The 15448-nt window shown below is 36.9% G+C and overlaps 1 protein-coding gene across 1 annotated transcript in view; it reads right to left on the reverse strand.

Moving 5' to 3' along the window:
• The window catches only part of ROBO1 (roundabout guidance receptor 1), a 306344-nt gene that overhangs the window by 55598 nt on the left and 235298 nt on the right, over positions 1-15448 (reverse strand). The window contains exons 7-12 of the mRNA XM_065676377.1: positions 9359-9367; positions 6568-6692; positions 4557-4728; positions 1919-2124; positions 423-504; positions 84-252 (exon numbers count right to left, since the gene is read on the reverse strand). Coding sequence (XP_065532449.1) covers positions 84-252; positions 423-504; positions 1919-2124; positions 4557-4728; positions 6568-6692; positions 9359-9367 — 763 coding nt within the window. The remainder of the gene's footprint in view (positions 1-83; positions 253-422; positions 505-1918; positions 2125-4556; positions 4729-6567; positions 6693-9358; positions 9368-15448) is intronic.

Consider the following 15448-nt stretch of genomic DNA (forward strand, 5'->3'; position numbering starts at 1 on the left):
ACAAAAGCAGGTTAGCACGGGCTTTTTTTACAACATCTTATATTTGAGTTTAAGCATAGCAAGATCACATGAGACTAATGTACCTGAAGGCCTCAATTATGTAAGAGGTTGGTGTTGCACCTGAATTCAAATTGGGTTGCCATGACAATGTTACTGTATTCCTGCTGACATCTGTAACCTCGGGTTTTGATGGAGCGCTAGGAATCAAGTTTGGGTCAGTGGGTCTTGGTGGCTGCACTGGGACTCCAAACTCTAACAAAGGAGAGAGAAATGCTGAGTGTAGGGAGGAAGCAGCTGCTAAGCTAACTGTTGTTCACATCTGCACAGGCAATTTATGACACGAGTCAGGTAACTTCCGCAATTCAATTTATGATTTGCCTTTATGTATTTTCTCCATGCAGAGGAAACCCTAATTGATTTACCTTGGACCTCTATGTATGCGCTCCATGCAGCTTCGCCACTTGGGGTTGAAGCAATGCAGGTGTACCGACCAGTGTCACCCAGCTGAGTGGGAAAAGAGAAGAATAAATATTTGAAACGATCAGGCACTCAGTGGGCTAGAAAAGTAATTACAGCTGTCCATGCTCCCCCCCGAATGTGGGTAAACGTATTAGGCTGCAAAAAATTCAAACCAGAAATTTATTCCATTAGAAGTTACGACTTCATGTGCTGCAAAATGAACATGGATACTCATTTTGGAGCATCCCTTAAAGAACTGGTAAAGCTGCAGATTCTAATTTAACATTAACTATTCTGTATTGAACAAATGGAAGGCCAATTCTTGTAGCATTTATTCCTTACCCTGCAGAGGTCCTAACAAATAAATTGAGAAGGAACTCAGATGACAAGACCTCATGCAACTGTCAACCTTATGCCTAAGTAATGCCCAGGGGTTTGTCTGGACTGCAGCACTGGAGAGCATGTCATCCTTAAAATAAAGCTTAAATATTGCACAGGGCCTTGTACATATGGGGTTCCCTGTGTTAGCATAAATTACACTCTACAGCAAACCCAAAAAGGAATCTCCGTATGCTGTTCTCATTGAGTTCTGAATGTTGGATTATTTGTCCATATGTGACTTAATCGCATTTTGAAGGAGTTTCTTTCCCTTCCCCTCAAAAGAAATCCTATCCTCCTAAGGTCCCAGCCTCAGCAGATGAGCTGAACGGAAACACTCAATAACCAGAGTTTCAAACTGTAAGCCAGTGTAACTTGTAATTGGTAACAGGGCAACTCGGGGGAACAGAGTAGAGTGATATATCCATCCTCCTTTTTAAAAATCATTACACTTCAAACCACAGAAAATATAGCAGAGAATAGCCAGTATGCTAAAACAACACTATCAAACATTTTGCAGCATGCGAGGCATAACCAGCAATACTGACCTGCTCTAATTCCCTAAGGAAGCTGGATATTTGACAGGTGGTTAACTATTCTGACCTATGTTTATGCTGTCAAGTGAATATGTTTAAACTTTAAAAATAGTTTTAAGAAAGCTATGTACATGGCTCTATTACTGCAGTATGCTGAACAAAAGTTTTATATATATAAACATTTGAAATAATAGATAATTTCATCTATTAGTACTAAAGCCCAAATAATTTATGAATTCCTCTTACTGAAATAAAAGGCTTATTTTCCCCTTCATGTTTTAAGTATGAAATAATTCCCTTAATTAATACCTCTTAAAAGCATTTTTCCTTATGCAATCTGAAATAATGTGCCCTAGGCAGAATAAGCCAAGGTGTGAAGCATGAAGTATGAAATATTTGAAAGCATTTAAGTATCAAATGTTTTAATACATTTATTTAACATTTCATTAATTCTAAGTGTAGGATTTACTACATCAAAAGTGCCTGGAGGTGAAAAAATGAAGAGAAACTAATAAGAAGAAAACCTGTTTGCCAGTTCAAGCTACCTTGGCATATCGGATCTGTAATGCTCCTGTCTCCAATTGCTTGATGCGAGAATCCTGGGTAGAAATGAGGATCCCATCCTTTTTCCAGAGGATAGTGGGCATTAAAGTGCCCGTGGCTACGCAGTTCAGTACTAAAGTACCATCTACAGCTACAGTCTGATTCACAGGACCCTGTCGAATGACGGGGGGAGGCCGGTCTGCAATCACTGCCAGAAGAAACAACAGGAAAGAGATTTCTGCAACTGGAAGCAATTTCTTAATCATCTAAGCAACAGGAGTTGCTTGAGGCTTTGAAACAAACTAAAGATAATTAAAGAAGTAATTAAAGTTCGAGACATGCGTTATTCAGGCCAGGGTACATTAAAATGATGCACAACAACAGCATTTTAAAATGATACACAACATCATTTTCAAAAAGTAAAGAAGCATTACATATTCCAGTGTCTTTATAAAGTGATGATGGAATGAGAAAGGACTTCCCAATTTCTTTTTCAAGGCACAGATTACACCTTGTTCATCTTCTACCATTGTAGCAGGTCTCTATAATGGAATTTATACTTTCAGCATTCAAAGACAGAGAAAAAGGAGGTAGGCACAAAGGGAATAATGTGATGAATACACACTTCCTAAGAAGATTTACTGTGTACCATCAACTCATTTTTGTGGTGTTTCCTAATGGGGAGATGCTTAGCAGTAGTGTAAACACAAAACTAATGAAAAGGACCATATTAAAAATGTTAAACTAAGAAATATTTTCTGGTAGTTTCTGACTTTTAGTGTCTTGATGACTTAATCTGTTAACATGACTTCAAAGCCACAAAGAGAATCCCACAATGTGTTGGCATCAATTTTAATGCATCTTTCACACAATGAAAATTAAATGTTAGTGATGGGTTATTTAATAAAAAGGTATGAAGCAGTCTCAGCATTCACAGATAAAAGGTGGCTTTCTTCTCCATTATCCAATGGATAATAAAAAAAAAAAAAAGAGGAAAAAGCTATCCTACTGTGTTTCAGTGACCTCCTCTACCTGTACTGTCCAACATAACATGGACTGATGATCTGAAAATAGCCATGCAAATTAAAAACTGGTTTGGTAGCTGAAATATAAATCTGAAGTTCATGAACATCATATATTTCTAAATTACTTTTCGGAACAACAGACAGAGTGTTAGTACTGCTTTTCTTGGCTAAACTCCCACTCCCGTAATTTCATTTGCATGTTCAAATGACACTCTGTTTCCAACTGCATAATTCATCCTTTACTTCTTGTCCCAACCTGTTGCAATGCATTGCAATATACTGTAAGGCCTGTAGCATCTTTCTCTGCAGAGACAGTCAAAACAAGCTCACTTATAGTTTGTATTTGACTTTGACAAGTTTGTGAAGAGTTCTGCAGTTGCCAGTGGGAAGAGGCTGACCGATCTGCGCTTTACAGGAGAAATATAATGCCACTGAAATCCTTGACTAACGTAAGTGCCACTAAAATCGATGGCAACTTCTACTACTTTTAGAAATATCAGGGTATCATTCTGTATATCCTGCCTTCACTTCTATAGAAGTATATAAAAAAAAAAAAAGTATTTTCCCAGGACATTATACAAAGCAACTACCCATCAGATCAAACCAGAACATACAGTCACAGTAAAGGAAATGTATTTACACTAATTTGCTTTTTCTGAGTTCAGATAGCATAGGACATTAACAAAAATTCTCTTAATTTGCTTATTTCCTATTTTAAATTTACTTCTCACCTCGCCGTGGCCTCCTCTCCAATGAAAAATTGATAAAAGTGGATTAAGAAATGTGGTTTACCACTTGTGAGAAACCAGACAGCATGCAGTCCTACTCCTCTAAACAATCTCAGTGCAGTGGGTGTAAATAAGTTTATTCTCCAGGTTCACTGTGTGTTTCGAGTACTGCATTATTTCTATTATTTTATATAGGATAAAGGCCTAGTTTAGAGACACTTCTCTCCCTTCGTAAGTCTCTCCACAAACTGCACTTACTCTCTTTTTCTTTAAGTGCTAAGATTAGTATTTTTCTTGTGTATGGTTGCCATTAAAAATATGAATGAAGTATTTCTGATAACTGGCAAATTGGCCTCATGTCAGCATATATTACTGCTTGCAGTCATGCTCCCTGTAGCTTTTTCATCTTATTTTTTTTTCTTCCCCAACTGGTTCTCAAAAGGAATGTACAATAGTATTCATTTGTACGTTATTCTACTGAATTCCACACAGGTTGAGTTTTTTTGCTTGGTATACTGCAATATTAAAAAATAGGGTAAAAACAGGTAAATGGAGATGCTAAGGAAATGGACACAAAATGATAAGGACAAAGATCTAGGCCACAAGCAATTTGAAAGTAGATTAGTGGGAGAAGCTAAAAAAAAAAAAAAAGCCAGATAAATTAACAGATCTGACAAAAATAAACTGAACATACTTACTAAATGTAAAATGGAAATATAGTGTTACACAATATCCAACATGTTAAACCCGTGTCAGAGCTAGCCAAACCAGGACTTTAATGTTTAAAGACACATGCTATCCACATTTATTCAAAGCAGATTTCAAAGTAGTGTCGTGTCATCCCACCGCTGTGGGATATAATAGATGATAAATAAAGGTATAATTACCATCAGTAACTTCCAAGTAGGCTTTTGTTATGATACTTCCTGCAACATTTAAAGTCTGGCAGATGTAGTACCCAACATCAGATCTCTGGACATTGGTGATAGTGAGGTCTCCAGTCTGGGAAACTGAGAATCGGCTGGATGACTGAGGGGGTTGGTATGAGAAAAGCAGATTCTACAAGATGTATAGCAAAAAAAGTGGGGGAAAAGGGGTTAATTAAATTCAAACATCAATAATCTTAACTTTAACACATCTAAACAAATTCGTTTTTTCATGTTACACATAAAACGTTCTGCTCTTCCTATCATAAATATGTCTATACCACAATGCAAATAGCTTTGATATAATTGTTTGTGATAAAATGGGTGCAGATACGCACATATGGTTGCGTAAGTCTTTCAGGATTCCTCTAACACCTCTAAGGTCAATAGAGCCTCTATTTGTGTAAAGCCTCTATGGCTTTACACAAAGTTCAACAGGCAGTAGCAAAGATCTATTATGTACATATACCACAATGGGGCAAGCAACTGTGGTGAACCCAAGTAATTTACGTTAACATCTTTTAGGATCTTATTCCATGGCATTCTATTTATTCCACTTCAATGCGGATGATGGTTTACTTACTTTTATTTTAACTTTTACATTCCTAAGAAGCAGTTTTATAAATAGAGATGCTCTTCAGGTATCTCTAATCAGTGTTTGTGTTCTATTATTAGTCTTATAATACAGAATTAAATCCTATGCCAGTTTCTACTTAGGCAGTTTTGGTACGAAGTGCCTAGTATTTACCAAGAGTGGTAAAAAATCAGAATTGCAATCAAAATAACACAAGTCCTTTACATTAAATACTGATCCCAAATTTCTACCTCTGGTTGAACAGTTTATGAACGGGAATACTTCAAGGTCACAGAGGCTATTTTTTTCCTCTCTCCTTCTTGCCTAACTACATTTTCATTTCCGAAAATCACCCAAGGGAATGGGATACAACATCATCTACTTCAGTATTAGCAAACTGTATTCATTGACCTCCTCCTCCTCCAGTTCCCGCAATCATCACAAGTGGTCACTACTCAGCAGTCAAAAATAAGCCACAAAAAATCTGAACTAGACCATACTTTGGGGAAAAATAAATAAAATCCAGGTCACTCAAAAATACAAATGTAATACACTGGCATACTTACACCACTCAAGATTATCCTCTAATTAGTCTAGTTCTACTTAGGCATTTAGACAGAAATGTTGCAATGGAGTAAAGAAGCCAATCTTTCTCTGGCCTATTGTTTTGGAACACAAAGCACCCTGTCATATGCTATCGCACCATTCATTCTTTCATTCACAGGAAAACCAGAATCCCATATTCCTTCTTTCCTTCCAATAAAGAATACTTTGTGTCACACCCCTCCTTCAAAAGATGACTCTGTAAGAAAACTGTGATTCTCTTGCTGTGCTATATTGTGTTTCACCCACTGGCTTTCAAGATCCTTTACAAAGGAGCTGAAAATAATTTTCCCTCCCATTCAAATAACAGAACTGGGAGAAAAAGTGACCTATTCAGGGATGAACCCAGGACAACCTGTCAGCCAACTGAGTGGGAAAACAGATCTCCTTAGCCCCAAATTAAGAGTCATGCAGTGATGCAGATCAATACAGCAAATGGTTTAGTTTGCCAGACAAATGCAAACACATGGCAAACCAACAGCCATACTATGAACCCAGAGACAAACTTTCTAGAAATTTGGGAGTATTTGGGAGTTCAAACAACCTTTAGTGTAAGTCGTCTCCTCATCTCTCAAAAGTTGTCCCTGTTAGGTGAAAAAGACTGTCATAGTAGTGAAACATGGAATGTTTCATCACCTAGCATGCATGTGGCTTAGGAGAAGAAACATCCAGCATCTCCAAGCTCTAGACCTATTTTCCACATCTTTAAATCAGTAATTACAATATTTTTCTCTTACATGGTATCATCTCTTTAAGAAACTGCTAGGAAGAAGGGACACAGAAAGACTGTTTTACCTGACTTCCCTCTCTCCGCCAAAAGATGGCTGGCTGAGGGTTTCCAGTTGCTTCACACTGGAAAGTCACTGTTCTCCCCAGTGCAGCTACCTGATCTCGAGGCTTTACAACAAATTGTGGAGGCTCTGAAAGGAAAATGCCCAATAAATCAATCAATCAATCACAGTACTATCAGCCTATTTGAAAGCACATTTTGCTTACTGAACTCAAATCATGTAAAACAGATAAGTTAAATTAATAAGGAGACACATCATTCTCTAACAGCCACAGCATCACTCAGATCATCTTTTCTGTTGCTGGACCTCCCAGTTAAAACTGTGCATCATATGCTTTTATGACTGACCACTTACACAAGGAGGTAAGCCGCACTGACTTATTGAGACAACTCGCAGAGCAACAGTCACGGATACGAACAAATTTGTTTCAATTTGGCTTTTAAAGCAGGAATACAACTACAAGTCAGAATGGGGAAATCTTTGAGGGACAACTGGCCCCCAGGCCATGCTTTGTCAAGGGCTGTAATAAACACTGTTGAGTAACTATGAATTCAGGCTTACATGCACAAGTGTCATCATCTATGATTTAGGAAAGCTGAGGAGAGAAAAAATCCTTAAGTGCTTATATAAGAGACTTTTGATGTTCTTGGGGGTCTCAAAAAATTTAAAGTTAAAAGCCCTAGAAAAACTACTGAACAAATTTTAACCATTTAAACTCTTCAGTCCAATTGCTTAAGAGGAATGAAATTAAAGGAACAGCAGAGCTAAATGTCTCCATCATTTACACAGGCAAGGGCATGTTCAAACAAAATATATATGCAAATGAAGGCAAATTTGAAACATCTGCTCAGCCTAACATTATAAATACTGCCAGCTTTGTCCAAACTGTTTGATTTATACAGGCTTCAACAACCCCTTCAGCCAGCAGTAAATGGAATGTCAAAAAATCACGTCAGTCACATTAAAAAAAAATCATCATAGATGACAGTATTAGATATCTTGACGGGGCTAGCAGAGAAAAAGCCTAGCTTGTTTTATAGGATGTTAGCTGTCACTTCTGTAAAACTGTGCATTAAATGAAATTACATTTACTTGTTCATTTATGATGCTGTCTGATCATCTGTCCAAAACTAATTATGCTCTCTCTCTTCTTTGGGTTGAGAATAAAGGGTATATTTTTAATCTGACTTTAATAATGTTTTTAAGTGTCTTGTTTTTTATTTTATTCTTCTTTCAGACATTTCTGTATTTACAAAATTTTCCTTTAAAAAGAGTGTGAATCATGTAATTTAAAGCTATCACTCAATGTGTTTTATAAACATCAAGTAACAGTGGCTTAATCTATAATGAATTCAGTAACACTTGAAGTCCTTCCTAAAATGAATTGCTTTCAGTGCTCCTATGGGCACTTTCAGTTGTCTGTTGTTCCTCATGCCATGTGTCTCTGTTCCCTACTGAGTTAATTGTAGAGTATATTCTTCCTACAACCATCCTGCTTTGGAAGGAGTTTTTAAAGCACAACATATTATTCACACTTGGATGCAAATACTACCTTTCCTAGAACTTCCTTAGATAAGAAACTATGCAAAGTGAAGGTGAGATTGACCAACAGCAATCATCTGACTTCAAAACATTTAGCTCTGAAACATTCAATCAGTACCTCAGAAGATGTGGGAAGACTCTGACATGACAGCATGCTTAATTTAGAATGGAAGGTGACACTGCTGAGGGTTTGCCAGAGGGCTGCGAGGTATGATGGGAAAAATGGAGATGAGGGTGAAGCACCTTTGTTATGCTGCTGGATGCTAATGACAAGAATAAATTTAGCATATAGTTAAATTTAGGGCACGGTTGGCTCAAATCTGTGACACAATGCCACACTAAAATGAACGGAGGGTTTCTAAATCATGAGCTAGTGCATAGGATGTATAAGGCTTCAGATTTCACGGAACTTAAGAATGAATACAGTTGTAAGAAGATTAAAATGGTTCTGCCCACTGGAGAAATAGCTTAATGCTTGTGATTCTAGGACCTGAAGATGACCATTCAGGGACTACTGAAAGCCAAAAAAATGAGGGTAAATTCAGTCTTCCAGGTAACCATGGTAGAATTTATAAAATGTAGATAGGTATATGTTTCACTAGATATTAGTCTAAGTATGTATTTAGCGTGCATATTTTTCTAAATATGTATGTGTATTATGCATATGTGGATTATTCTAAATCTACTGCCATTAAGATAAACAATAAAAATCCTATTAGCTTCAATGTCAGAAGAATTAAACCAGGGTAAAGTGAAACTCTGTTATCAAATTCCATTCAATATGCACTGTACTGGAAACATTTTCACTGTCTTTTTTTTTTAACTTCTATTTGCTTTCACACTTTGGTTCCTAAACGTGTGGTATGTGATGAATATATGGTAAAAGATGCTGAAATAATAATACAGTTAAGGAAAGAAGAACTTCTATCTTTGAGACCTTTAACAAAAAAGAATTAAATTTACAGAACACTTTCGAAGCTCAACTAATACAGTCAACGAAGAAAGAAGACATTAGGATTTGACTTATTACATCACGTAGAAACAGAAAGTTAGCAACCCATTACCTTTCTTTGCCATTAAGTTACCCATACTTCATGCAGAATTTATTCTGTGCGATGTGTCTTGTCAATAACAAGTAAAAGATGGGAGCTGACTGATTGAAGGACATGGAAGGGGATGGATGGGAAGGGGAGGAGAAGTTCCCGTCACAGTGATACGATGACTAGAAGATGGCCAATAAAATTTCAACTTACCAGACACAACTAAAAACAAAAACAAAACAAAAGAAAACATGGAATAAATAAAATTGAATAGATATGAAACAAAGCAAAGAATAAAGCAAAATTAAAATAAAATAAAATAAAAAGGACCTTGATAAGGACCTTAGAAAGCACACACATAATCTGACCCATGAAAAATAGGTTTAAAATGCTGAATCACATATTTGTTATTTGATTTTTAAGCAGAAGTCTCTATAAAATTCTGAAAGTAAGCTGTAGAGGTAAATGGTAACAAACTGAAATAATGGTCAGGCAACACGGATTCTATACTAAGTCTTTCCAATGAACTGTTGTGTAACCTCTGTAGCTTGAATACAGTTTTTTCATATTATCATTATTTTCCATGGTAAAATTAACTTGAAATCTCCAGTAAAAATCAATCTACATCATTGCTGAAATAGAACAGTGGCATTTACACCCTTCCTAAAGCATACAAACATCTACAAATGAAAATACTTGTCTAATAACTACCATGAATATTATTACGAAGTTAATATATGCTGAGGTATTTAGCCCACGCACTTCCTTAGCATAAGATTGCTGTATCAAGGTCACAGTGCTCACTATTAAACTGCAAATGCAAACGAAACCACAACTAAAATTAATCTGAAAAGGTTTTTAACCCTTTTCTTCCTCCCTCATTCCCAACCTCATTTTCATGAAAGTATTCAAAACCAGAGACTTATTGCAAAATATTAGATTGTTCAGTATAAAATTGCCAGTGCTAAATTATCTAATATTAAATAAGCTTCCAACCATAGTTGAAAATCTTCATAAATTTGAAATGGCACAGATCCTGGCAGGCTGACTTTGCTTATAAAAGAAAGGCATGTTAGAAAGCATTCCAGCTACATATCACTAACTGAAAGAACAGGCTGCAAGTAAAAATGTAAGAATCATGCACTTCAAAAATATATACAGACACTGTGAAAAAAGTCAATAAAAAAGTAGTTTGTATAAAATAACAACAGTAAAAGTAATAAATATGTTACAAATAAGCCTGTCGACACTTTGGTCTTATCACTTTATACTGAGAGTTAACTATTGTTCAGCAGTGTACCTACTTTCATGTCAAGTAGGTAAGCACCTGCAATACAGAATCCTCTGATTAAAAACATGGAGTAAATTAATAATATCCCATCTGCCAGCATTCATTAGGCATGCGGAATACTGGCTTACTGTTCAAATAAATAGAGCGGACTCCAGGTGTATTATGAAAATGAAGCAGAAAGAGAATCAGATATATGACTGGAATTTGGATCATGTTGAAGCCAAGAACCTGAAACCGAATGCACCGAAAGATCACATAGAGAATTTGGGTTTTATATTATTAAAGACATTCCTTAGGATATATTCCCAAAGAAAAGAAGTTGAAATTACTATTTTTCAAAGATCTAAGTTTCAATTTTAAGGATGTATTCCGGATGTACATTAGCCTTCTTTTATGTGTGTGGGTTTAGTATTTATCAAAGAGAAAAATCGGTGTGCGTTATTCTGTTCAGATTATCTGCAAGTCTACGATTTGCAAGAGGACTGGCCAAGAAATGACACACAAGAATTCCTCAGAGAAATATGCTCATCCCCAAGACTCAGCTCCTAGCTACCCCTGATCGTGCCTAAGTAGATTATACGGTAACCATTAGTTTTTAACTGAAAAGCACTCTACTAAACTTGCAGTCACAGTCTGACCTCCTCTTGAATTAGAAATGCTGCTCCATAAAACACAACCCGTATTCCACATGAAGTACCCTGATAAGAGAGTTAATGGGATGCAATTCTTGCACAGAGGAAGTAACTTTGAATTACCCACTACTCAAGTAGTGCCAAAAAGAGAAAAGTTCAGCCTTCTTGGTAGCAATGCAAAGCTTCCTAAGCCTTCTTACTGAAATCTCACTTGGAAATGCCTAACAGATAGAAATCCATCTTGGTTGCTAATTAAATTTCTACAAATTAATTTTTAAGGGCTGAATTTCCACCTTTCTTTTTATGAGATGGTTTTTACCTACAGTAGTAGGTCAAAAAAACCTGTCAAGAAAACGTAATTTTTTTTGCCCACCTGTAAAAACAGAGGGGATACTGATACATGAAAGAAAATCCCTGTAGAATCAGGACATCAAATCTGTGGCAACTGCAAAGGGTGAAATTTCATAGAAGAATTTGAACAGTTCTGTCAGAGGGACATCGTGGTTAAAAATAACAACAATAATAGCAACAACTACAACAAGGACCACTTTCTTTGTTTGATTTACATCCTACTGATATCCATGGTTACTAAAACTGAGAAGTAAATGACTTCTCCTCTATTGTGGCACATTTTATTTGTCAGCACTTTCAATTATAAAGTAAATTAATTTTCCCTGTGTTTATCATGGCTTTTCACATGGCAGCTAAGGGGAATAACCTATTTGTAAAGACAGGAAGTTAGCATGTAAAACCACAAATACCAAAGGAATAATACTTTTGACTTCCAAATAACTTCCTTGACATGTGAGGTTTTTCAGGGAAGACGTGTCCAGTCACTGAACAAAAACCAAAAGGGAAGTGACTCCCAGACTACTGATGTGATCTTTTAAAGCCTTATTCTTGCCAGAAATCCTATCAGCCTCACTGGGACTATTGGTATCATTAAATCCACTCGCAGGAGTAGGATTTTGCAGTTTTAGGACTTAAACTACAGACCAGTATAGTTGCCAGATGTCAATGGAGCAACTATTGTATTTGACAGATTTAGTATTGTAGGGTCATAGGATAATCAGGCTGGAAGCAACCTTGGAGGTTTCTAGTCCAAGCTTCTGCTCAAACGGGTTCAGCTATGGGGTCAGACCTGGTTACATAGGGCTTGAAATCTTCCAAGGACTGAAAATGCACAGCCTCTCTGGGCAACCTGCTCCACTGCTCGACTGTCCACTTACTGAATAAATTTCTCCTCATATCCAGCCTTGATCTCCCTTGTTTCAACATAAATCCATTGCCTCTTGTTCTCCCACCATGGACCACTGTGATGACCCTCGGTCTCATCTTACCAACAGCCTTCCTAGGTACTGGGGCTGCTGCAATGCCCCACCCCCAAAACCACTTCTTCTACAAGCTGTGCAAGCACCATTCACTCAGCCTTTCCTCGCAGGTACGTATGACACCTCAACATGCTGTGTGTAATACCTAAATCTCAAAGTAACACATTTTGGAAGTCTTCGCATACAGGTGAATGCCAATGTTGATCTAGTGTTTCTCTCAAACTCATCTATTTCCTCATATTTAGAATTAAGCAGTACGAAGTTGTGTCTATTTCTTACTCTGATAATGGACAACCTATTAACTTCAAGTGCCCCGCTCTTTAAAGCTGTGGCAGTAATTACCTATCTCAATCAAAGTAAAATTATAGACATTTTCATTCATTTGTATTAATAAGGTGCTTCTGAGATGCTGAGATCCAACGTGGTACTTAATTACTAAACAGTATTTTGTTCTGCTTATTAAATACTCATTAATTATTACTCTATTACTATTTATGAGTATCCTCCATGCATTCAGATAAGATTCTTGTTATTTAGCTGACACAAACGGAATACTTCTGATTTAAGTTCAATGTGTTTCAGTTTTGATTATTTAAATAAGAATCTTCATGTCTTCAAGGACTACTTGACATGTACAGAGGCTATTAAAAAGGAAGCAAGAAAGTATAATTCTATACCAGAGAAATGAAACCATCCCAATCTTCAGATCAATAATTACATACAACAATCAAGCTCATATACAATCTCTTTAGCATATGTATAAATCCTTGGTCATATGCGTGAAGGCATTGGAACAATTTAATTTTCTGATCCCTCCCCTATTTCCAAGCAAAAACTAAAGCAGCCAACCTCTTCTGTTCATAAATATGCTTCATTCCCAAGCTTGCTAAACTCTGAAATCTAATTAACTACTTTTTACCTTCAACTATCTGAGCAAGGACCACTGAATACCTTTCTGCAACATGACCACCAGTTATTTATGTTGGTGTTTTGCAGAAACTGATATTAAAGCAGAATGTTTGAGACAATGTGCCAAGTTTCATTTTCTGTCTAGTGATTTGTAGGCTATTTGTTCTTATCATAGCAATCTGGAACACCCAATATCCTTGATATGCACATCTCTCTGCAGTCATTTGTGGAAAATTTCACTTTCTACAGAGAAATAAACAAAGGTCAAAATCTCTTGTTCTGAGAAAATATAAATGCAGCCATTCAGCTGTTTCCTGGCTTCAACCTGTGAAAAGTATGTGAAAATAACACCAGGTACATTACAAAAGAACTAGGGTGTATCACTTTTTATCCTCATTGGTCTGTTTTCAGTTGTCATTTCTTGAGGTCTAGATACATACATAAATAACTGCTAAAACTCACACTCATCTAAGACCAGACTTGGACACCCTTACTCACCATGAATGCCTTCACAGTACAAAGTCCCACAGCACCAAGCATGATACAGTGCAGTACAAAAAAGCTATGACTTGTAATTCCAAACCCCCAGCATGGGGGTGATCCTGGTTTATTACATTTATGATGACTGGAAGAATTCTGTTTTGGATTGCTGCTGATGTGTCAGATAAGCACTTCTTAAATTTGAAAGAACAAGTGACTACAGTAACTACTAACCAAAGGCAAGAAGACAGAAATCTAACTGATTGGAAGAGAATCAAGCTAATTTCTTCTACAATGGTGCTGTAAGTAAGAGAATGAAATTAAGAAAGCAGGCAGCTGATTATTAGAAAATATAGCTCTAAAAGTAAGATCATCTTTAGGAAATGTGGAAATCTAGAAACCTGTAGCAATGATTCGGGTTCATACACAGAACAAACACGTAACATCACAACACACGCAGTGTGGCAGTTCAACATCACCAACTTCAGAATCCATTTTAGAGATCAAACTGAAGTCAAGAATCCAAAATCAAGGATTCTCCCTCCTTCAGCAAGCAGGAAGGTAGCCGTTCTCAGCTCTGCACCAGAAGCAAGAAGCCATTTGTTTCAATGGTGGCATTAAAATGTCACTAAGCTTTCCGTTCTCTTTGGTGGTTTAAACTCCACCCTCTGCTGACAAGCAGCACAAGATCTGTGCATCAATCAAACCTCCTGTTTGGGTGCTTTCCTGTTTTCAGGAGCTATCAAATGGCATTGACCCCTGGCTGTTCTGAGTTTTAATTTGGGCTGAGAGGTGTTTCTCTCCCCAGCCCTAATTGATGGGGCTGAGCAGTAAAATCTGGGTTGATCTCAGCTGTGTCTCTGTCATGTAACTATATTACCTTGATGTCTGCCTCACAGCAGGCTAATGAATCTTCCTTTTAAAACATTTAAACGGGCTACACAAGCATGTGCATGTTTGTACATGCATGGTGGGGAGGAACCTACTGCAATAATGTGTGGGAAGAAAACATTGCGTAAAACGCACTCACGTGAGATTTTTTGATTTGCAACTGATTTTCCTGATACCAGCTACAAAGTAAGAAAGTCAATGAAGATTTATACGATAAAAAAAGTGGAAACAGACTTTGTGGTGTGGTTTTAGAAGGTAGCACTTCTCAGGTTAATACGTGTAGTATGCTGTTTCAAATGGTTATCAATCCTGTAGTCACTGCCTTGAGGTGACAAGAGAAATCTGAAATATGGGGGTTAGAAGACAGCAAGAGGGAGAGGGGGATTTAAAGTCTTCCAGAAATTCCTCCCCTAGTCTCAACTCCCCCCTTCCTTGTTCTGGGTTCTCCTAAACCAGCCTATAAACCACATACAATTTAGACTGCACACTTAAGCCTAATTCCACCTATTTTAAAACTCAAATAATGCAGTAAACTGTGAAGTACTGTTTCCCAGCCTTCTCTTTTCAGAAAAGAGTTGTCTTCCCCTGTGTTTAGAAAGCATGGAGGTAATTCTGGGCACTGCTGCAATCTAAGTAGTCGTGGCTACAAATATTTATACTAAAACCTTTTAAAAGAGTGAAAAAAGATAGATGAATTTCAAATTAGGATGTGCAGAAGTACAAAAAGATTATGATAGCTTTGAATTGTTAGGAGAATTGTTAGGAGCTT

Source organism: Lathamus discolor, chromosome 4 (genome assembly GCF_037157495.1).
Source record: "Lathamus discolor isolate bLatDis1 chromosome 4, bLatDis1.hap1, whole genome shotgun sequence".
Lineage (NCBI taxonomy): Eukaryota > Metazoa > Chordata > Aves > Psittaciformes > Psittacidae > Lathamus > Lathamus discolor.